The following is a 25,134-nucleotide window of genomic DNA, read 5'->3' as shown; positions in this document are numbered from 1 at the left end:
ATTCTAAACTTTTAAATATCATGTCGTAACAAATATTCCAGTTTCTTGCAGCTCTACCAAATAAATGTATGAATTGCTTGCATTTATGTATGATGGAGCATCTTTCTCAAATTGAAGTAATGTTTTGTGTACAACCTTAGTTTAGGAATCTTAACTTATGGTTTACTGTGATAACTGTATTTACAAGCCATAGTTACCGCCTCTACTTGATTTCAGATGCTCTTTCACCATGTAAGATGAGAGTGAAGAACAGACAGAAAAACTTTAAATGGTGGCTTTACGCTACTGTTTGGCTGCAACTTTGAAAGCTTAAATGTTGTTTGAGTTTTAGCCTTAATTGAGCTATTGCAGAGTGTTGAATTTACGCTGAAAAAATAGGTTCGTTCCACCCCATACTTAGAAGAAATGTACATAAGCTCTGTGCTATATATAATCTATGTCTAGGAGCCAACTCCGATATAATAGCGAAGATGAACTCATTAACTGTAAAGTAATGGAGTTCACCTAAAATCACTTCTTACTACAATTCCTACTACAATTCAAACTAATGTAAGTAAAATACAAACTCAACCAGTATAAATTAACCAAAGGAATAGTCCAGTGATCTCTGTTGAAGTTAAATGGCAGAACCGTTTTGTTCAGTATCCAAGGTCCTCTGAAATATACTTAGCTTCTTTACATTTAGGTGAATTCATCTATCATCTGAATCCACAATCAGACGCGTAAGCACAGGTACAAAATGGGCTCTTCCCCACTGTATTTTGTGATCCAGGCCCTCAAAGAGCGAGATACCAGAAGAGATTGCTGATTTTGAAGAACTAGACACAGCAACTACAGCATTCACTACCAAAAAGCTGCAGCTATATCTTTAATAATAATAATAACTGCAGTTATACACCATGCTTCTAGACAAATTAGTGCCTCACCCACAGTGATAAACAAATTAAGTGTTGTTATTATCCCCACGATATAGCTGGGAAGCTGGGGCTGAGAGTGGCTTTCCCAAGGCCACCTACTGAGCTCATGGCAGTAGTGGGATTCAAACCAGTAGAGTGCTGATTTGCAACTGAACCTCATGGAACTATGTATATGAATGTCCCAATTCTGCTTTAACAGGATCAGTCCAAGTATTCCAAATACCAAATCAACAATGGCATTGCTTCTCCAGTACTTGCTTTTCCTCCACTTAACAGGCTGTACAGAAGTAATTATTCAGTGAATAAGACTACTTTGTGCTATTCAGAGGGTCCAGCTTTAGGTGCAATGGTGCAAAGCCATCATTTGTGCCACAGGAGTTTGAACTTTCCATGGTTCAATTACTATGCAGTTTTCTTCATTTTACCTCTAAGAGATTCCACACTCTTACCACAACTGTGAAAATCTTATGTAGACCAGAGACATCCCAACTTCTGTATTGATAGGGTCACTCTTCCAAGGGCTGAAACATTCCAACTGCCTTAAGGACCATCAAGCTCTATAATATAATTGTCATATCCTAGCAGTAAAGCTTCTGAAGATACACAGTATACACATGCTTAATTTATTGAACAACTTTCCATTTTAAAAACGCTCGAAGCATAAATGGTATGAGATCAACTAAAGTAGCCAAAGAACAAATATACTTTCTTGAAGACCCATTAGACAGACTGTAAGTGGTCTTCCCACAACAATACAGTCACTTCTATATGAAGAACACGTGAAGTCTCGTGGCTTCTAAGTAAAAGTGGTCAATAGTTTTAACACACCTTTATTCAATTTTGGTAGGTTTCTCAAGATGGGAGAAGACTGTTATGGTGTCGCTCCTGGTCCACAGTTGGTTGAACACTATATATTTCAAGATGTGCAAATGTTAAGTAATGTTTGTGTCATTTCAATATTGGTCTATATTAGATGTTGCAGTTAGCAAACTGCACTTGATGTTCACATTTCTTGATATGGTCACAAACCAATCCAAAACAGATGAACCAACATTTGACTAAAGGGTACTAGTAGCTGGACAGCAGAAGATGCTGACTGTGACCTATAAAGGCCACTAAACTTCAGATCCTAGACACTGCCTCCTTTCTTAAAGTTAAATAAAGATCCACTTTAGAATAATCAACCACAGCACATACTAAAAGCACCAAACAAAACCCAATTAATTCTCAAGTGCAACTTTTATGGCAGCCCATATTTGTGGTAAGTAACTGGTGATCTGGGACAAATGAGGGGTGGAAATTTACATATCTTAAGATTTCAGAGAGTCTGTGTGTTCTGAGCCTTGGAGATAAAGGTTTTCAAGGAATTCATTAATATGCTTTTAGGCATGAGTTGGGGGGGGGGAAACCAATTCAGTTCTCTGCCTATAAATATCCTGTATGTTTTTTCTTGGAAACAAACTCCAGACAGGTTCAAACCACAAAACATACAAAGGACCACAGAGTTAATCATCTGGGATGCTCTTACAATTGCCTGGGCAGTATATTTAAAACTTCATGTGGTCCTAGCTTCTAGAGATGGGTAATTCTGTTATGCCCTCCACTCATGTCCTGTAGGCAGAACCAAATCACCCTGAAACATGCAACCCCAAAACCTACATCTGGACCTATAAATAATCTTTAGTGTATTTCTCCTCTGAAAAAAACCCCCTATACAACCAGATTATAAGAGATGTAGCTTTATAAGGGAGCCTTAATCAGATACTTGTGAGTGTAATTAAGTTTATATTGCTTCCCAACTGCTTTATACAAAAATGAATTAGCTCTACTATCCAGTAAACTCTCTCAATTATGCCATTTCCTTATGTTACCACATGTAAACATGTATACATAATTCTATGTACTTTCAGAAAGGTTTGGCTTTCCTCTTTTGAAACATATTATGAGATGGAATATTAGTTTGTGGGTTGGCAAAGAAATGGGGTTGTAGAATATACGGAAGCTAAGAAGCATTCAAAATATATTAGAGTGAAAACTGCCAACACATTTTTGAAACTTGCTCAGTGTATCATACCATGATTATTCATCTTCCCCAGAACCGTAGCATTTTCTGCAACTCACCAAATACGTACATGAGTTTAAACTCATTTCTGGGGTTTAAACTGTGAGCATTTCTGAGGTCAAGACTAAGGTTTTTCATGACAATGTGAATATTCTCAGAAAAAAATTGATCAGTTTAGCCTCACAACACAGCATCAGTTTTAATTCAACCATGCCTTCTGAAAGAGATGCGTACATTTGGATGAAAAACTCTTTAATCATGAATTAGACTTTTAATTGTTTAGCAGCCACTGTCTGTATTTACAAAAATTTATTCTTCCTTGGTTGATCAGATTACATCTAGAATTTTCTGTGAATCCTGGATATCATAAAATAACTATGCAATCTGATATAAACCTGCAATCTATCTACATTATGTTCTTGTGAGTGTATTTTACTCAAGACCAGTTAATCCATAGAAATAGACTGTACTAACTCACTGTGCGGAAAGAGCCCCATGGTGCAGAGCGGTAAGCTGGAGTCCCAAGCTCTGCTCATGACCTGAGTTCAATCCTGGCGGAAGCTGGGTTCACCTTGACTCAGCCTTCCATCCTTCTGAGGTCGGTAAAATTAGTATCCAGTTTTCTGGGGGTAAAGTGTAGATGACTGGGGAAGGCAATGGCAAACCACCCCATAACAAAAAGTCTGCCAAGAAAACGTCATGATGTGACGTAAGTAATGACTCAGTGCTTGCACAGAGGACTACTTTTACCTTACTTAACTCACTGTGTAATCTGCCTTGAGTCTCAATGAGAAGGGTGGGACTATAAACGATATAAATAAAGAACAAAAATGATTGCAAGTCAATCCTTGGAAGTTCATTAGATGTATGACAAAGTTTCAGGTAAGGAGCCATGTTGGTCTGCAGTAGAACAGCAGGAGTTTAGATCAAGGGATCAAGGGCTCATCTGAAGAAGGGAGCTTTGACTCTAAAAAGCCTATACTCTTGAAAAATCCTGATGTTTGACCAAGAAGTGTGTGTTGTGCAAAAAGGTAGGAATACCAAAGTAGATTGCATCCACTCTATTATGTGGATAGTATTTGTTCACTGACTGATATTTTCAAAACTCGCTATGAATGTGCCTCCTGTATCAAATTCTTCTGTTATGGTGAACAAAAATGTTCCACTTCCTCAATTAAATCTAACTTCACATTAAGACCACCAATATTGTAAAATCCCACATTCCATATCGGAATTTAAATTTTAAAGAGTAAGACAAAATTGTAGGGCAACAGAAATATAGATTATTCTATAACTATACTTGAGACAGTAGTAAAAATAATCACCTTGCATACCTTTATTTCTTGAAGGATCAAACATGTTTTTCTCTTTTATGACTCTGAATGTTACATTACTCCTACTTTCCCTGTCTAGAAAGTGTAATAATAAATGAGAGCATGAGGAAGCAATCTGCAGTCAATTTAAATAACTAGTATATTTCTCTTCTATCATGTAATGTGGGAATCTGCTATCTGGGACAAGTTATCTGTGCACAAGCTATCTGTGCACAAAATGTTCTCTGCGAGAAAGAACATTTTTGCTCATTTAAAAATAAAAAATACACGGGTAATCTAGTGAACATTCAAACAAAAGAAACATTTCAAAAATTACAGGAAGTTTGCCTATAACAGACCTTTAATGACAGTAGGTACCTTAGTAGTATTGAGAAAAAGTTATTAATAATAGACTTTTCCAGCAAACAAACTGAAATGCTCCTGAATAGTGTTATCTGGCGCCACTTCTATGTTTATATGAAGGTAGTATTTCAACAGTTAACACTGACAAAAGTATGATCTCCTGGTGGTAAGTCACTATCTCACCTTGATAAGTAAATGGATCAGAAGTAGAAAGATCTCTCTTCCAGTTGCTTAAATGAACATTCTTGTCAATTTAATACAGGTAGAAAAAGTATACACTTTTCAGTTTGGGTATTATACAATTTTTCTGCATTCAGGTAACAGCTCTTCCATGTAATGCCAAAATTATTATGGTTGCCTGTATGAAAAGGTGCACATCACATCATTTTTAACGTTCATACCCCAATATTCACATGTATGAGAAACCATTTACAAGATGATTACAATGTACTCTGCACAGGCACAGAACCCATGTATACTAGCACAAAGACTATGAAGAGGAATCATACATATATATCTCTACCACGCCGGTTTCCTATACATGAAAGTCCATTTATTTTTCTGTGAGAACAAAATATAAACCACAGCAGTAATAGTATTGAGACAGATTTCTGAAGAAAGTGACTCGAGAAATACTGCCTCTCACACACACGATGAATCCTACAGAAAGGCAAAACCAATCCTATGAGGTCCGTAAATGTAAGTAGAATTGATCATTTTAAAACACAAACACTCATCTACGAGACTTCACTGTTAAGTCTGGCGTTTTCTTGCAAAAAGTTTATTACCATCTATGACTGCAAAACCACAGGTGAATATTTACTACTTAGAAATGTTTCAAAACACAAAGTGTTTATTTGAAAGTTAAACACAATACATTCTGATGACAATCCCATTGCAACTAAGTTTGTACATATTGGTGAGAAGCAACATTTCTTTACAGATCTAAAATGTTCTCTACTTGCAATTAGCCTGAACATTTGTTCTACTTTGTACTGCAAGCTGAATCTTCATGTGCATACAAGTTACAATGGATAAAGCATTTTATTTTGAGAAAGTAGGTATTATAAAGGGAGGGAAAAAATAAGATGTATGCTTACAATTAAAATTAAAGACAGTATTCATAACAATGCTTCAAAAGTGTTTCAACTGATTTGTTTTCTATTTTATTGTAAGCTTGGAACCACCCAAGTTTCACAGCATGGTCACATTATATTCTGCTGGTCACAAACATCTAACATACAAAGTGAAGCACATCATTTCTGTTCTACACTAAAGCCTATGACTGAATACAAAAATGTCTAACTCTTATCAAAAAATGTTTTAATGACTACAATGACAATAAAACCATTTCAGATAATCACTAAAATTATAAAGGCATAAACACCAGATAATCACTGATTTTTTTTCTCAAGAGTAAGGAATGAAAATTTCAGTATCTGCGACGCTTGTTAGGTCCTTCAAAGCTGCCCCCTGGGTTTCCTCTACCAAAGCCACCGGGTCCGCTATTGACGGCACCTACACCACCCATAGACGGCTGAGGAGTTTCCGAGCCTGTCCTATTAACCATAGGTGAACCCATTTGTGGAGGGCCTCCTGGAGGGAATCTCTCAGTATGCTAACACAGAAACCATATTAAGTCCATTTGGAACGAGCCAGCATTTGAAAATGGCATAAAAACAGACAAAAAAAGTGGTGTTTCCATGAAGTTCAGTAGATAGTCCAGCAGAGTCAGATGACACATAGAAGGAAGAAAGGAGCAATTAAGTTAGTCATTACTTTAAAAGTAAGCTGAAAAAGTAAATCAACTAAGGTTGTGTCCACCAGTGTATTAAGATAAAAGCAAATAAATCTAAGTAAAGCAATGTATCATTAAAGTTGTTCTAACCCACTCACTCTAAAGGAAGAGCGGTATAGAAGCATAGTTAGTATTTTGAATTTTAGCTCTCCTGTAGAAAACCAAATTGTAGTGTAAAGAAATAATACCAGTTACTTAATATATTAATTTTTCAATAAAAAAAAATAACCAAGTTCCGGAAAGCCTATTAAATCAGTACAAGTAAGCAGAGCTTAGGATAGCATACTAAAGAAAGATGAAACCAGTTTTACAGTACTGCAAATTTATATAATCTAGATGCCATTTTTACCTGAGAATTCAACCTCCAAATTTTGCACTCTGACAACTTTTCTTTAATAATATTAACTGCCAATCTAAAGATGACTAAGGATTATCTAAACTGAGATCCATTTATTTAAAAAAGTAACTTTTAAATTATGACTTGGATCTAAAAGTGCCATTCCACCAGCATGATGGCATAGTTTAATCTGGTAAATAGCCAAATTCAATTTTCATCTTTCCTTTTGAAAATAGGCCATTAATTAAATACTGCATAATTCTGAAAATCTGATTTAACTTCATCAATGTGTTTTCAAACAGTAGAATGCATACAGCTTAGTTTTCCTGAGATCTACTGTGCATCAGATAGGACAGCAGTTTAAACAGCTACAAAAATTAGAAAGACCAAGTACCAAAATAATGTTTTTAAATTTGCTTTAAATACTTAATTTTTACACGTTTCTATTCTGAATGTTACTCTGTGTGTTCATTATGTTATTACAAGTAAGCAACTAAGCAAACTCCTAGAAGATAGTTTATCAATAGCTAATAGACATTATGACTAAATGAATTCTCCATGTTCAGAAAACAATAGGGAAAAGCCTTGGGTCCCATGCTGTTTGTAGACTTTCTAGAGACAATCAGGTAACTACTATAGAAAGAGGGGTGCAAGACTAGATGAATATTTGGTCTGATCCAACAGAAAACAGTGTTGCACTTACCTGTAACTGTTGTTCGTCAAGTTCTTTCTGTGCAGACACACATAGGGACTGGGCCTGTGCAGGCCTGCCTCGGAGAGAGATTTTTTAGCTCTATGACTTCTGAGAGGGAATCTCTGCCTGCCTGCTCATACCTAGCTTTTTCCTGCTCGGCCATTGTGTAGGAACGCGGAGTGCCCCCTCATTCCTCAGTTCTCCTAGACCACAAGAGGATGAATTCAATGTTCCTCTTTTTATAGATATATATCCTCACAGCAGAGTGGGAGGGAGGAAACGTGCGCCTGCACAGAAAACTCAACGAACAACAGTTACAGGTAAGTGCAACACTGTTTTCGTCTTAGTTCTTCTATGCAGCCACACATTGGGAGTATAACAAGCTACTCACCAATGGGAGCGAGTGTGAGAAGTATGTAAGTGAACAAGGATTGAACCACTGCATTTCCCACAGCTGTGTCTTATCTGGAATTTGTGTTGATCGCATAATATTTGCTGAACATGTCAGTGGATGACCACATGGCAGCTTGGCAGATGTCTTGGAGGGATGTGCCCCGGAGGACGGCTGCTGAGGATGACTGAGTCTGTGTTGAGTGAGCCTTGATTGTCCTAGAACAAGAGTCTTTGCTGTAAAATAGCATTTTCTAATGGCTACCACTATCCACCTGGAAAGAGACTGATTAGAGACCCCCTTGGGTCAGCACAACATATGAAAAGGGACTTTGACCTTCTAAATGGTCTTGTTCTGTGAAGGTAATATAATAAAGCCCTTTTTATATCTAAGGTGTGCGGTATACGTTCTGCGTCTCATGTGGGGTTTGGAAAAAAGACAGGTAATGACAACTTCTGGTTCAGGTGGAAGTTTGAGACTATTTTTGGTATAAACTGGAGACTGGGATGTAATATGACCTTCTGTGAGAAGAATTGTAGAAATGGAGGGTCTACTCTTAGGGCATCTAATTCCCCAACTCTCTTCAGTGAGGTGATAGCTACTAGCAAGGCCATCTTCCACGACAGAAGTGCTAAAGTGCAATGAGTTAAGGGTTCAAATGGTGGCAATATTAATTGAACCAAGACTAGAGAATGGCTCCATTACAGGACTGGGATCATCCTAGGTGGAAAGATGTGAGGAGCTCCCTTTAGGAACTGCTTGGATATGTGGTGGGAAAATAAGGTCTTGCCATCCACTGGTTCGTGGAATACTGAAATAGCAGCAAGATGAACCTTAATTGATGATGCTGTTAGGCCTCTATGTAATGGAGAGGAAGTAATCAAATACCGTATGTATGGGGCAAGTGAAAGGGAATTGTCCTCTGTCCAGCACCCACTTCGTGAAAGTTATTCCATTTGAATTGAAAAGATACCCTGGTAGAGGGCTTCTTAGCATTTAGAAGAATCTGAGTTACCTTTCTTGAAAAAGCAGGGGTTTTGGGAACAGTAGACAGGCTGTAAGGCTAAGGGTGGTGACATGATGGTGCATAATTTGGCCCCCAACAGTAGGTCTGGGACCACTGGTAGTCAAAGGAATTGATCTTTGGTCATCTCCCAGAGGAGAGGAACCAATCCCTGTGGGGCCATAAAGGTGCAATGAGGATACAATGTGTGTGGTAATGTTTGATTCTGCACAAGTCTTGGGGTAGTAAGGGTACTGGTAGGAAAACATAGAACAGTCCCTTGTCCCACGGTATCTGGAACATATCCCCCATGGAGTGGTGATCTGATCCCACCTGAGAGCAGAACATCTCGGCCTTGGTATTCTCTGAAGTGGTGAAAAGGTTGATCTCTGGAAATCCCCACTTCTCAAAGATTGGATGGATATACCTGTTGTTGATCAACCACTTGTGGTGCAGCCTGAAAAGCCTGCTCAAAGTGTCTGCCCTGTTGTTTGACTTGCCAGCAATGTGTATTGCCTGAGGGAAGGTGTTGTTGGGGATAGCCCATAGCCAAAGTCATGTGGCTTCCTTGTAGAGAGTAAAAGAAGCTGTTCCCCCTGTTTGTTGAGGTAATAAGAGTGTGGTGGGTATTGTCTGTCTGCACCTGACCTCTCTTGCTGTGTAACATTCCTACAAAAGAGGTGAGTAACGTATGGCCAGCAATTCCAAAACGCTTATGTGTAGTTTGGATTCTGCTACTGACCATGTGTTCTGTATCGAGAATTCCTGAAAATGGGCTCCCTAGCCTATCAGGGAGGCATCAGTGGTTAGCCTAACCTCAGGTGGGTGGATACCGAAGGGTGTACCCCTACCTAAGTTATCCTGGTTGGTCCACCATTGTAGTGATCTGATAACAGATCTGGGGATCGACAAGCACTTAGATTGTGGTTCCATAATTGGGTCAAACTTCCTAATAAATCAGTTTTGCAATGGTCTCATAAGAAGACGTGCAAAGGGAACCACACAAGTGGAAGAAGCCGTAAGTCCCAGTAATTTTTGAATAGATTTGGCAGGTTGAAATTGTTTGGTCTCAAAATTGTGCATCACTGATTGGAGAGAGCCAGTCATCCAGGTAAGGGTAAATAATGTAGTCTTTGGATCTGAGGAATGCTACTACCACAGCCAGGCATTTTGTGAATGCAGGTGGGGCCGAAGATAGCCCAAAGGGTAGAGCAGTGTATTGAAAAGTTTCTCCTTCATAACAGAAGGGTAAGTATTTTCTGTGTGCATGGTGTATGGCAATATGGAAGTATGTGTCCTTCAAAACTAGGACTGCAAACCAAGAATTAACTTCTAAGAATTGAATGGCATTAAATAGTCAATATGGGAAATTTTTCAACTTTAATGAAAGTATTTAGATGGCATAAATCAATAACAGTTCTGACTCCACCTCCTTTTTATCTACAGTGAAGTAGTTGGAGTAAAAACTAAACTTGGAATCATCTGGGGAAACCCTTTGTATTGCCCCTTTTTCTAGCACCTCAGAGATGGCTAGGTGTAGTTCTTGAGAGGGAGATGCTACAGATTTCCCTGTAGGGATATCTCAACAGAATGCAAACAGTAGCCATTTTTAACAATGGGAAGAACTCGTGAATCATTTACGACCAATTCCCATTGGGATGCAAATGGTGCTAGTCTGTCCAGAAAGGAACAGTGTTGCACATTAGATATGGTGGTCAGTCAGAAAACAGGTTTTTGACTTTTTGACTTCGGGTTGTTTTGGAGACTGTGGCTGGTTCTGCTTGATTCTTGGTCTGCTGGATCATCTTCCAGAATTGCAGTGATAGGAGGGATACCATTTGTGGGATTGGTACATCTGATAAGGCTGGTAACCATACCTTGGGTTCTGTTGTTGGTACTGTCAACGTCCCTGGGAGCAGTATTTATAGTGCTGCTGTTGGTATTGCTGATGGGGAGCAGTAACTCCCAGGGAACGTGCTGTTTGTTGTTTTTCATTAATGTGAGGGAATCATATGTCTTTTCAGAAAACAGCTATGTACTTTCAAATGGGAAGTCCTCAATCTTACTGCATTTATCAGGAGGTAAAGCAGTCGATCGTAACCAGGAATGTCTATGCAGTACGGATGAGGCTATGGTTTTTGCAGCACAATCGACTTTGTGTTTTGCTGCAGTCATTTGCTGTTTAGCCAACCTGGGAGCTTCACCCAATAGCGCATGAACAAGAGATTTTTTGTCCACAGGTTGACTCGTTATGTACACTGAAAGTCGTTCCCAGAGGAACAAGATGTATGATCCCATAATGGCTTGGTAATTGCAATCCTAAAGTTCAGGGCCACAGATGAGTATATCTTTCTCCCCAATGAATCCAGTTTACGGCCATCTTTATCACTCAGTGAACAGTGGGACCCATATTTATGCTTTGGCTAAACTTCCTCCATGACCAATGAAGATTGTTGAGGGTGACTGAAAAGAAATGCACAGTCTTGCTACTTTAATTTGTAATAACTTTCCACCTTGCGTGATGTAGCTAGGGTGGAGGACAGCTTCTCACATACTCCATGGACTATGTCGAGTAAGTCCTCCACTGCTGGGAAGGCAACCGATGATGTAGTATCAGAATAGAGGGCTTGAAGCACCTTACTTTTAAATTTAGGCGTGGAAGAAGAGACATCCAGTTCCAATGCTCTAGCCATTCTGAGCATTTGCTCAGAAAAAAGTCGGTAATCTTCCATGGGTGAGGCTGAAGTGGAGTCTCCCACTACCTCCTCAGGTGAAGGGTCAGAGGCTAGTTCAGAAATTGTCAGACTGAGAGATAGTCTCTCTGTCCTCATCTGATGCCGAGTTGTGCCTGGGGCTTTGGATGGTGGTTGCTGCACTGGAGCAGGTGGTGCAGATGAGGGTATTAGTGGAGCTGATTGTAGCCAAGACATAAATTCCTGCCAGTTCGGAGCTGGTGCTTGATAAGAAGGTGTATATGGCCATGCTGGAATCAAAGGATTAGAGGTTGTCAGAACCGAGAAAAGTCCATGAAAATGGGGCGTGTTGCTGAGTTGCAAGCGGCTGCGATGCAAACCCAGTTGTCAGAACCAGTGGCAGTGGAACCGAGACTTTCAGATGAATTTGTAGAGGGCTCAAAACGGGGGCTGCAGAAAATGCTTGATCCATATCCTCACCAGCACTCCTCCCTTCCTCTTCCTGCTGAAGAGCAGGTATGCATGGGGGGGGGGGGATGGAGTAGGAGGCAGGTGAAGTATCTCCTCCTCAATAATGAGAGAGGGAATCAATGATGCTGAGCAATGTCTTTCCTTATGAGAAGAAGTAGAGGCAGGCCTATTTAAATGCTTTGTCTTTGATTTGGCTTTCTTTGGAACCAGCTCTAAAGATGCTCATTCCAACTTCATCGATTCCAGAGAACGGCGTTTTGAGGATCCCGCTCTCCAATTTGAATTAGCATTGGTTTCTTTGGCTGTAGGTTCCAAGGTAGTTGGTGGAGTCAATTGTTGTTTAGAGAGATCTTGTTGCCCGTCTTTGGAACTGGGGGCTCAGAACTGGTGGTCGGGTCTGGCTCAGCGGATGGTTTTGCTGCTTAGAAGATCCCGACACGACCATTTCCTACAGGGCTGCTTTTAAGGACAGGAAGCCCGATCACTGCGTGCCTTAGGAGTAAACGTCTGACAGTGGTAGCAAGCAGCAATATTGTGGTACTCGCCCAGGCAGAGTAAGCATAAATTGTGCTTGTCTGTGTGCGGCATTTTTGTATTACATTTGGAGCACTTTTTGAACAAAGCCTTCTGTGCCACGATTTCAGCATCGTGGTTAGCTATTAACTAACAACTAGCTATTAACTAACAACTAACAACTATCAATTATCAAAAAACTATCAACTATAACTCTATGAACAACTATGAACTATTTAAAACTATCAAACTATTAACTATAAAGTACTATCAAGGAGGTAAGTCAAGTGAAGTGACAGACTGGAAAGACCTCTCTCACCAGTGGCGAACAGAGAACTGAGGGATGAGGGGGTGCTCCGCATTCCTGTGCAACAGCCAGATGGGAAAAAGCCAGGCAGATGGGCAGAGACGCCCCCTCACTAGTCTTAGAGCTAAAAATCTTTTCCAAGGCAGGCCTATGCAGGCACAGTCCCAATGCAGGGCTGCACAGAAGAACAAAGACAAACTCTTATATTCTTGCGTTCACTGCATATGACTTTTATGCAAAGTCACACATACTGGTGCAGCTGTTTTCCATGATTAATTTATGAGGGTATATTCTAATGGATTTATGTGCTATGTCAATTCAATAGTTTAGAATGCATAGTTGAAATCCTTTTTTTTCTTCCTTAGTAAGTAAACACTTCAATCTCAAGGAACAGATGCTACACTAACAGCCCTTTTAGTGAAAGAGTCCGCCCTGCAGAATTACCAGCAGTAAACAATCCACATGCCATCTTGTTATAAAGAAAAATGCAACTATTTGAGAAATTAGCATGGCTCTTGTGAAAACTGGTGTAAATCCTGAAATTTGAAAGAAGCCTTCTGGTTTTCATGCTAGAATAGATTTAATGCATCCCAAGCATCCATCTTCTTCAACATGTGAGGTGTCAGTTTCCTTTTAATCTACCATGTTATAAAGCCCAATTTCTCAAGGACCCTATGCAGAAAAGGGTGGGGGGAAATCCAGCTTCCTATTTCAATAATGTGATCAGACTACAATGGACATACATCCTGGCTATTTGTCTCTTATAAAAATGTCCCAGTAAGATACAGCACCCCTCCAACAGTATATGCTTAAAAAACACATTTTAAAAAGTAAGCCAGGATTCAAAGAAGTGGTACATATGTACAAATACTGGAGAAACACATGCACTGTTGGGGCTTGGTTTGTTGTTTTTTGCTGTAACTGTTCCCATAACCACAGAGACAAATCAGACATGTCTCTTCATAAATGGAAAATAACAAAAACAACAACAAATCAAGTTCCATCTGCATATATCGTTCCTCCCAGGGCATAGAAAAAAAATTGGAATTTAAGGAGTAAGTTGAAAGGTAGCATTACCAGAGCTAAGACAATGCAGTTCAAAATGCATATCTGAATTTCAGTTGACAAAAAGTCTCGGTTACAGCCTATGGAATTAGGCTTGCAAAGCAGCTGCTTCCCTGAATTCAGTCTCACAAATGGCTTCATAATCATGCCCTTGCTGATATACAAAGCATCATGCTAAGGAACTTGTTTAAACATTCATTTATCCAAAGATATCTTCACACTATAATTTCAATAAACACGACTGAAATAGTCTCAAAATCATACGTGCAACTTTATAAAACTTTAGCAACCCTTATATACATGCACCAAAATAATTACTTTCTTTCAAATATTTTTCAGTGGAACATATCCTACTCTGCCATTTTGCTGCAAGGGAAAATAGCTTTTGGGGCATTAGAATTCAGTGAATACATGCTTTAAATCAAAGTTCACTTGTAACTGGTCAAGCAGAAGCATTTTTCGAGTAACATCTCTCTAGCACTTAGATCATACTGCATTGTCAAAAATAATGCAAGACACAACTTATATTTTCAGCAGAAATATCAGCAAGACTGTAACATGCTTCGCAATTGTGTTTACTCTAAAATATCAAAGGTATTAACCCCAAGGTACTATTCCTAAACTATCAGTGTGAAGTTATCCTTGCTCCAAGAGATGTGTCATGGTGAACCAAAAACAAAATTAAAATTTTATGATACATTACCACAGCTCCGTTATCTGGCATCATTGGTGTCCCAATGTTTGCAGATCCTTCTGGCCCCAAGGAAGGACCAGGACCCATTGCAGGGCCCGGCATTGTTCCTCTGTTGTTCATATTCATACCCATCATTGGAGGAGGAGGAGGAGGAGGACCTTGGTTTCCAGCAGGTGCTGGGCTAAAGGCATCTATGCAAAACAGTCTACACTTAGAGCTGTCCTAGCTGATTTTTTCACAATTAAAAATGTACAACAAATAGAACTATATAAAACATTCATTTTGCGAAACAAATTGTTTTTTATTCTTTGAGACTGTACATTTACCTCCATTCTCTGCCTAAGCAGACATTAAGTACTGAAAGTCACTGTTAAAATGAAATTGAGAGCTTCATAAAGGTTTGGATACAGCAAGCTTTTTTACTCAATGTCACCCAATTCCCTTTTTTACTACAGCTCTTGTCCCACATGACTTTTGTCCATGCATGTCCCATAACCCCCCACCACCACAGCTTTTTCTTGTCATTAAAAGGGACCCCCTCCTACCTTTTGCACCAGAAGAAAAGCTGTTTGAATTCAACTGATTATCTGTAAGTTTACTGATTTGCACAGATTACTATCATAACCGTGTCAGTTATTGTGTGCAATAACTTTTTAATATGTCCCAATCCAGAGACCCATGGCATTTATGTATGACTTAGCATTTGTGTCGTGTGACATGGTACCAAAAGTCAGGAACAGTCTCTCTGCATCATCTCAGGATTGGGCCTTAATTTGAAGCTGCTGCTCAGTTCGGTACAGTTTTAAAATGTGAAAGTTGAAATAGGCACTTTGAAGTCATTTAGAATGACTTAAGATTAAATCAACTAAATTACTCAGTTTTCAATAAAATATCAAATGCACGTAGGTAAAAAAAAGCAGATGAAAGAAGTCAGTGGCATTTATATTCAAGATGTAAGCAAATTTTCAGTTTACTAGTATGACAACTTGGCTGTCAAACGAAAATCTAAAAACGTATAATGATATTACATATTTATACAATATTCAAGTATACCTCTTCTATGATAAAGTAAAGTCTTGTACAATAAAGTTATTCATTGATATGTAGTTATTAACTTCTAACTAACTTGTTACCAATAGTCATCCTTAGGGCATGTGCCATTTGAGCAACATATTGGACATATATGACACCTTACAACAGAAAAGAACAAAAGTGTTCTTACACTATTGTAACACCGTTTACCTTGTAATTAAGAAATGTAAATTCTTCACTTTTAGGGCTGATCTAGACACAATTTTAGCAGCTGCGCTTGTTCACATATGGAGGAAGGGATTTGGTTTTTACCTCAAGAAAGGAGTTATCAGGTTCCCTTGGTGTGATTAAGTGTAAGGCACTAAGGTGAAAAAGGATGCAGACTCCTTCATCCACATTCCTTTTTTGAGGTAAACACTGGATACCACCACACACAGCCCTTTGCTTTATATCTGGATAAAAAACATGCCAGCCCCCATAATCTACTTTGCTCCCTCCCAATTAAGAATTTGAACTATGTCAAAGCCGAGAAATACAGGAATGTTGCTTTTTAATGTGTTTGAGTTTAGACATCTATCCATTCACCTATAATGATCATCATCAGCTACCATTTTACAGTACTTCAAATACAGTCATTTTTATCAATGCAAAGTCTATTAAGTGTTATGAACAAGAATCTGCAAAGTTCAAATATATCAGGAAGGGGGCAGAAAAACCAAACAAAACTTTATCATTACAATGCTTTAAAAATGACTCTCATAATATGAAGTGAAATATGGGCTAGGATCCACCAGTAACTTCATGAATGAAAACTATTTCTGTTCATGACATCTCCCGCCTCCTGCTGCAGGCCAAAATGCCCCTCAAGAGTACTGGTACTGGGGACCACCAGAAATAGCAGGAGGGAATAATAAGCAAAAACTGCCTCCTCCTGCTTGAAGAAATCCTTTGCTAGAGCCAATTGAAGGTGCTTACACATTGTTACTTAACTGATTTAAATAATGATTTTTTTTAACTCATACACATGCCCAAGTGTTCAGTTATCTGTATAACTGAACACTTGGACATGTGTATGAGTTAAGAAAGGATTCTAGTACCAGCTTGTACAAAGCCTCTCTTATTTACCTAGACTGCTTAACTGAATCTACCAACACTTTTCCTAATGGAAGAGATCTTGTACTTCTTTCAAGCTTCTTGGGCAGTAAGGTGTTTGAATGTCAAAAAAGCAAAGCCAGCGGGATAGAGCAGGAAGGCAATGTCTCTATTTCACCCTTACAGACAGGCTGTAGACATGGATTTCCACCATCCCTCTCTTCAAACTTCCATGCTGTTACCATGCTCCTATCTATTTATCCACCCACCCACTGTAGTATAATCTCTTGCAGCAATTAAAAGATGAGTTAACTACACCATCTTTTGAAAGCATCTAATTTGGTAAAACAGAATTCATCAAGATTTGCTGGTATGTCATCTCCTCGCTCCTCACTGTTCAAGTAAAGTGACTTCACTTTCAAGTGTTCTGTAAAACTGAGATAGGGTTTTTTATTCAACTGATAAATCATTAATACCTGAATGAATTCAAATATTCTATAGTAAAATCTGAACTTATTATAAGAAAATGACAAATCAAACCTAAGGGAGGAAGAGGTGTTTCAAGTGAGAAGAGTTGTATAATCCACACACACTTGGTAAGCCATGTATAACTGTTGTGGAAAGTTATATCCGCACAAGTTGATAGTAGATTTCACATTTGCAAACAAGCAGCACTAACTACACTCAAAGCATGCAGTCTTTGCTATTAAGGTGTTCTGAAGGCACATCTGGTCCAGTCAAACGAAATTTTTTTGAAAGACTGGCAAAAGACCAATTATTTAAGGTGCTTATCCGCCCTGAGCCTGCTCGCAGGGAGGGCGGAATACAAATACGATAAAATAAAAATAAATTTAAAAGTATGAAATTTTACATTGTGTTCAATTATACCCCAGAATTAGGACCGATTCTAATAAACAGCAACATACAAAAAACTTGGCAAATCAAAGATTAAAACTCTTAGAATTCAAAGTCTTTTCGTGTTACACATAAATTACATCTTGCTTTTCTTCTAAAACACTTTCACGTATTTATAGCAACACAGAAATCCATGCTTTTCAAGATTCATAGTCCACATTTATTATGTTCACTTGTGCTTACAGACAATTGAAAGGAAAGTGTATTGAAGTAAGTAAAATGTACAGTCTCAAAGAAATTTTAAAAAACAAAACAAAAAGAGCCTTTTGCTTTGGATCCCTACCTCCCATGTTTATTGCTCCACGAGGACCCATATCACCCATTCTCATTTCCTGTTCTCTCTGAAAGTAAACATAATTTTCATTGTCAACCTACCACTTATTACTTTAACATTACTATTTTTTTCAAGAAATACCAAGTTTCAGTTAGGTCATCACTATAAGATATAGAACTAATTTTCTAGATTGCATAATCTTTAAAAAAACATAACAGTAATTTTGGTCCTGTTTAGATATTATTCTGCCTATTAGTTGTTTGCACATACCCTTCCAATGATGAAACGTAGTAAGAAAAAAAAGTAGCAAGAAGACCTGATGCCTTCCAAATCCAGCACCCAGAGGAATCCAATAAGCAGAGTAGCATCTATTCAGGTACTTAGAAATTGTCCACATATTTAACTGAAGCTTCCATACAATTACCTTAGGCTTGTGCATTCCTGACTTCTATACATGCAGGGATGCTCAGCTGCATGGATAATATTCTGGTCCAGTGCAGGAATAACATTTCTTAATCTCATAAACTATGATTACTTCTACACTGAGCCATTGCTTGAAGCAGAAGCACATGAAGACATTCGGACATGCAGTTGCCATGACTGGGAGGATACGCTATCTATTTTCACTGAGTGCAGCAATCCTACATATCCATGCACACATTATTCACATAGTATATTTTCTCTCTATGGCTCTGGATAAACATAATTACAGGCATAAACAAGGCTAAGGTAATCTCATCAAAATCTAGAGCCAATTAAACAATTGTCTCCAGAGTACATGAAAGTACTTATTGTCTATTCTGTATCCAAATGTTAAAGTAACCAAATGTTAACTTCACAGCTAAAAAGGAGATCATGGAAGAGAGAGCAATATTTACCAAACACAGGATAGAACTCACCAGCTATCTTGCACTTAAGGCAGTGTACATAGTAGCACACACATATACTCATTCAATAAAGCTAAAAGTAAAACTACCCAACTGCCATAAAGAAAAGTGTAGAAATATTAACATTCTGCAGAAATCAGTGCAGAGAACCATATTAAATGTACCAACCATTCGTTTAAAAATATTGAAGCTTTTTCATATACCTTCACAAAAATAAATAGCAATGTGACCAGTGAGAAACGTTACAAGTCTGTATCATTTCAAAAATATCACGTCTCCTTGTTCCAAGAGAATACATGGTACTGTATTTTCTTCATCAAACATAGTGCTGTTTCTGCAAATAAAGAACCTATACATTCTTTGATAGTATTTAAAAATATAGCATGAACCTGTAAAGAAGAATTCACACATACAAATAAAAGTTTCTTTTCATGCCAAATATAGCAGAATATCCCAAATGTCCTAGTGACTATAGTTTATCAGTTTTTACTTAGCAGAAAATGGGAATTTGTAAAGTGCCACAGGATCTGATGATTTTTCCATGACAACAGAAGTACGGGTAGTATTATAGCAGCAATGTAGGTAGAAGGCACTTGGATAGATAAACATATGCAAAAAAGATTTAGTGGTTTATAGGAAAGGTTGCCATGATTTGAGGTAGGAGACAAAACTCTGGATACTCGTTTACAGAAAATGCATGAAGGCTTTATCAAAACTAGACAGCATCTGTCTGTCAAAAACGACCAGTTCCCACTTTAGAGACCTTGTGCTATTCCTGTATCACCACCCTCAAAGACCCTGACCTGCCTTTCCTTATCTCAACAATGCTTCCACATGAGTTAAGAAGAAACTGTATTTAAACCCCTTCCACCAGCATTCATACTTAAAGTGAAGTGGATTTAAGCCCTGGGTTGCATGCAAGATAAGAAAATACAAAACTATCCAATTTTATAGTTTATTTTATCTCTTCATTTCAAATTGGGATTGTTCTTTGGATTTTCAACAATGTTCCAAGTAAGCAGGTTTGCGTTATTTTCACTGATGCTCATACTGGGGAATAGGGGTGTGCACTCGAAAAATATTCGGGTTTCCTGCTTCGGGTTTACCCAAAGCAGGAAAAAGCTTCAGAAAAAGCCCCGAAATCCGAAAAATATTCGGGTTTCCTGCTTCAGGTTTACCCGCAGCAGGAAAAAGCTTCAGAAAAAGCCCCGAAATCCGAAGCGGCGGTTTCCAAGTCGCTTCGGTATGCTCCAGAAAGATTCGGAGCATACTGAAGTGACGGGGGAGGGGGAGGCCCAACATCACCCTTAAACTCCCACCCCCACCTTTAAACCCCATCCCCCACCCCCACCCCACTTACCTGGAAATGTTCTGGTCAAGACTGCATTATTTTATTTAGAATATTTCTAGGCCGTCTCTTCAGAGTCCTGCCTGCAATGGCTTACAATTAAAACCCATCGTTTAAATCATAAGCTTTTAGGCATAAGCAGCATAAAAACTCTTCATATAACAGAGCAGACCATTATAAAGACGATAAGACAACTACCTCATTAAAAGCCTGAGTAAAAAGGCATCTAAAAGAAAGTACAGTAGGCACCAGGCAAGCATCATGGGACAGGGCATTCCAAAGACAAAGTGCCACCACAGAAGATGCCCTGTCATTAGTCACCACCTGCCTCACTTATGAAGGTAAGGGCATAGAGAGCAGGGCTTGATTGAGAGGCAGATCTTAAGGGGGGCTGGATATTATGGGAGGAGACAGTCCTTCATGTACCCTCGTCCGAAGTCTTAATGGCCTTAAAAGTAAGACCCAGCTCTCTAAATTGTGCCCTGACACAAATCAGTAGACAGAACAGATCTTTCAGCACAGGGGCGAAACCCTTTAACCAACCCTTGACAATAGTCTGGCCACTGCATTTTGGATAAATTGAAGTTGTCAGATTGTTTTTAAAGGTAGCCCCATGTTTCTCTCGTCTAAGATGGAACAGCTGGTCACATAAGACAAGGGAACAGAATGCCTCCACCAGCTACATGCTGAGACCTACTATTATTTTTATAGGCAGCTCAGAAGCATGATGGTTTTGCTACACTGCCAAAGACTAATTCATATCCTGCCTTGTCCGTTGTGCTATCAAAAATCTCTAGCAAGGTAAATACAAATGCCAAGTAATTTGAGCCTGCGAAAGCGGGGAGGGCGGAATATAAATATAATAAATTAAATTAAATTAATTTGAACACTATCAAATTTTGCAAGGTACCAATCCACACTGGCAGTGACAGCATGCAATGCTTCTGTAACAGTATCTAAATTTTCCAAAAACAACAAAGCCCAGAACTTTCAGAATTTTGGGACCAATTTTTCCTCAGTAAGCACAATCCTACCAATCCAATCCTAGCCATTTAATCGTGTCCGATCCTTGGCTACTCTGTACAATCCTACATCATTCTGTTATTCAATCTTGATTGTTTATATCAAACAGCTGCCATATCATATCAGATATCTGGATCTAAGGCTAAGATGAAACCTCTTAAGTTAAGAAATAATCCTTCTTATGAGTACAGAAGCAAGCAGAAGAAACATTATTTCAAGGAGCTGCTTGAATAGCTGACAAGTTGACAGTAACATCTAAAGATGAAAAGTTATTAGCGCAAGAGAAATGATGAATAGTGGAAAGACTATAGTGAAGGACAGAAGAGAATGATTATTGTAGTATGGAAGAATATGTTAGCAACATCACACATTAAACAAAAGGGATACACATTTTACGAGAAATTTTTCAAATGAACGGTGCTGATCTTTTAAGATGCAACTTTTCCTGCCACTTCTTTTCAAAAAGAATAATAAACTCAGTAGAATGTAATCAAAGATCTCAATTTGATCCAGCTTATTTGTCTGAGCCAAATTCCTTCATACAACTAATGCTGGACTGCTAGATTCATTATTGATATGATGTCAATATGTACCAGTGCAAATGTTAACTTCTTAACCTTTAACTATAAAGGGAACGGAAGATTTTATTCACTTACCGTGAAGCTTCCTTTCTCCTATGGTCCTGAGTGGGGCAGTCGTAACCAGTGGGATATATCCCTAGCAGTGTACCTTTGGACAGGTATTCTAGATCCTATGCATTCAGAACTTGTTGCAGAACCCTTCTTCCAAAGGCTGCTTCCGCAGAGGCTAACTGGTCTATCCTATAATGTTTCGTGAAAGTATGGACAGACTTCCATGTTGCAGCTCTACATATTTTCTCCAATGATGGAAAAGATCTATATGCAGTTGATGTGGCCATTCCTCTTAAGGAATGGGCCGTGATCCCTGTAGGTAGTGTTACTCTTCTGGCCTTGTATGCTAAACTGATACATTCCCTAATCCACCTACTTATAGAGGCTGATGTTACTTTACCCCCTATAGAACTCTTCCTAAAAGAGACAAACATATTTTCCACTTTCCTCATCTGCTTGGTTCTCTCTATATAGAAGCTCAGGGCCCTTCTAACATCTAACTTGTGCCACTCCTTCTCCTTTTCATGTTTAGGATTAGGACAGAAGGAAGGTAGAACTGTATCTTCTTCCCTGTGAAAGAGAGTTAACTTTGGGTATGAAGGCAGGATCTAACCTTAGCACTACCCTGTCATTATGAAAAATGCATTCTCTGTTCACCAACAGAGCTCCAATTTCTGATACCCTTCTTGCAGAAGTCAGCCCCACCAAGAAGACTGTCTTGAGGATCAGTTCTTTCAGTGGGCAAGTTGCCATCGGTTCAAATGGTTCTTTTGTGAGGGGATTGAGCACTAAATTTAAATTCCAAGTTGGAAACCTATGTACTTGAGGGGGGTTGACTAGCATTGTACCCCTCAGGAACATCTTAATATGCGGATGCTTAGTAAGAGACGTGCCTCTCTTTGACCCCCTAACTGCTGAGATTGCCGCCACCTGTCTCTTCAGGGTGCTAGTACTTTCCTGCATCTAGTCCATCTGGTAGGAAAAGCAGTATTTGTTTAACAGATGTGGTCAGCGGATCTTTCCCTTTCTTTCTACACCAGCCTACAAACACTTGCCACGTCTTATTGTAGCTTTTATTCATGGAGTCCTTCCTAGATGCTAGCATCATGGCGATCACCTTATCTGGGTACCCCAGTTCTCTAAGTTGATTGCACTCAACCTCCAGGCTGTTAATTTTAGAGTCTCTGGGCTTGGATGTAACATCTTCCCTTGTGTCAGCAAGTCCCTCTCTCGTCCCCCTTGTCTAATATAATCCTCTGGTATGGTCACAGAAATAGTTGTAATGGACGCATGTGGAACCTGGACCATTGCAGTATGTCCTGGCAAGAGACCATCATCCCCTGTAGTTTTACCAGTTGCATGATCTCCGCCTGCCTCTCTAATTGGATGAGTCTTATCAGTGCAATAATCTTCTGTTGCTTCTCCAGGTACACGAAAACTCTGTCCCTGACGGGTCACTGCCTTCTGAGCCAGTTCCAGGGACGAGGTCTTCAACAGAATATCGTCCAAATAGGGCAATAGGGCTATTCCTTGGACGCTCAGGACAGCTATTAGGGTGACCAGAACCTTGGTGAAAACTCTCGGTGATAACTTCAGGCCAAAGGGAAGTGCTCTGTACTGATAAAGCCTCCCGTCATAGGCAAAGCAAAGGTATCTCCTGTGGGTTTTCCTTATAGGGATGTGTAGATAGGCCTCTGACAGATCTATGGAGGCCAAGAAATCCCCCCGGTGAATGGCCTCCGTGGTGGACCTCATGGTCTCTAACTTTCTGGGCCTTATGTGGAGATTCAACCACTTCCGATCCAGGATGGCCCTTACGTCCCCGTTCTTCTTTGGGACAATGAAGAATATCGGTATACACTCTGTTTTCTGTGAAGAGTTGGCACTGGTTCTATTGCCCTTATCCTTAGAAGGTGTTTGATGGCTTGTTTTATCTTGAGATGTTTCTGTTGTGACGGGTTGCGGAACACTTGGATGAAGCGTCTTGCTGGTCTCTTCTCAAATTCCAAGGAATAGCTCATGGATACTGTATCCAGTACCCACTGGTCTGTTATTGTCTCCTTCCATTGGGCTGAAAAGTCCTGTAGGCGTCCCCCTATTTGTATTGTTGTCTGATTGCACGGATAGTCATGTCTGGTTTCCTTTCTTCTGGCCCTTTGACTGGGGAGCAGCTTTTCTAAAGGAGAAGGACATGCCTTCGGTCCTTGGTCTAGAGTGCCAGCGGCTTTTCAAAGGTCTGTCTGCCCCTTGTCTTGAGGTTCTCTTGAAGTCTCAAAAGGAGTGTCTGCTCTTAATCTTTTGATCCTTTTTCTTCGATGGTAGCACTCTTTTTTTGTCTGTATCTTCCACTAGGTACTTATCTTGTGCCTCCCAAAAAAGTTTGGTACCCTGAAAGAGTATCGAGGCCACCTTGTTTCGTGCAGGGGGGTCCACGTCCCAGTTCCTCAGCCACGTGTTTCACCTTGCCATAACGTTGAATCCCATCACTCTGGATGACATCTGAAATGAATCCAGGGTTGCATCCGCAGCAAAGGCTGCTGCCAAGGCCATTTTCTTAACTTTATTTTTGATCTCCTTAGGTACCTCCCTGCCTGCAGCCACAAGGTCCAAGACCCAGGTGTACACTGCTCTGGCGAAAAGGGAACCTATAGCTGAGGATCTAAGTGACGCTGCTGAGGCTTCGAGGTTTCTACGCAGAGCCTGCTCTATTTTCTTGTCAGAAGGGTCCTTTGGCATGCCTTCTGCATCCATGGGTAAGACTGACGTTGTTGTCAGGCTGGTAACAGGGTCATCCACTGTGGGAAGCCTAATCTTTTTGGTTGCATCAGGTGTCAGAGTATAGAACTTACTGAACACAGATTGATATAGCTTTGGTTGGCTGGATTATCCCACTCAGCTTTAAGAACATAATGGAACATAGCAGGAAGTGGTACCCCTGTTTGTTTGGGACCCATCTTGGGGACTGCCCATTCCAGGCCTTGAGAGTAAGTCTGGCCTGACTCCTCTTTCCCTGTGGTTACCTCGGTTAATTCTAGCGTCCTCAGAAGCTTTGCTAGTAACTTCTGAAACATTTCTGAAGGAAAAAGCCTAGTTTGAATTTGGCTCACTTCATCCTCCTCTTCCTCTGAAAGCTCCCCTTCCTCACTACCTGAGGACTGATGAGATAAGCTGGAGCCCCACTGGGACTCTTCTGAGTTGCTGGAAACCCTGTCTCTGTGTTTTCCCACCTTTCTCCTTTTTGGTTTGCTAGGGGTGGCTGTTTTAGTAGGTCTTTTCCCTTTTGGGGGACCTGTGGGCTGTTTAGCCTCCT

General features: G+C 39.6%; 1 protein-coding gene across 2 annotated transcripts in view; it reads right to left on the bottom strand.

Moving 5' to 3' along the window:
* PSPC1 (paraspeckle component 1) overlaps positions 1-25,134 on the bottom strand; it is a 94,144-nt gene that overhangs the window by 25,720 nt on the left and 43,290 nt on the right. Inside the window, exons 7-9 of one of the 2 annotated variants that reach the window (XM_054975033.1) lie at positions 17,944-18,001; positions 14,631-14,812; positions 5,487-6,273 (exon numbers count right to left, since the gene is read on the bottom strand). The exons of the other annotated variant lie outside the window; for it this stretch is intronic. Of the exons in view, the coding sequence (XP_054831008.1) occupies positions 6,088-6,273; positions 14,631-14,812; positions 17,944-18,001 (426 nt within the window). The 3' untranslated portion in view covers positions 5,487-6,087. Of the gene's footprint in view, positions 1-5,486; positions 6,274-14,630; positions 14,813-17,943; positions 18,002-25,134 lie in introns of those variants that run through there. 2 annotated transcript variants of the gene reach the window in all.

The sequence above is a fragment of the Eublepharis macularius genome, chromosome 3 (assembly GCF_028583425.1).
Source record: "Eublepharis macularius isolate TG4126 chromosome 3, MPM_Emac_v1.0, whole genome shotgun sequence".
NCBI classification, from domain to species: Eukaryota; Metazoa; Chordata; class Lepidosauria; order Squamata; family Eublepharidae; genus Eublepharis; species Eublepharis macularius.
The sequence above is the reverse complement of the archived record's forward strand: the minus strand, read 5'-3'. Positions and strand labels throughout refer to the sequence as shown.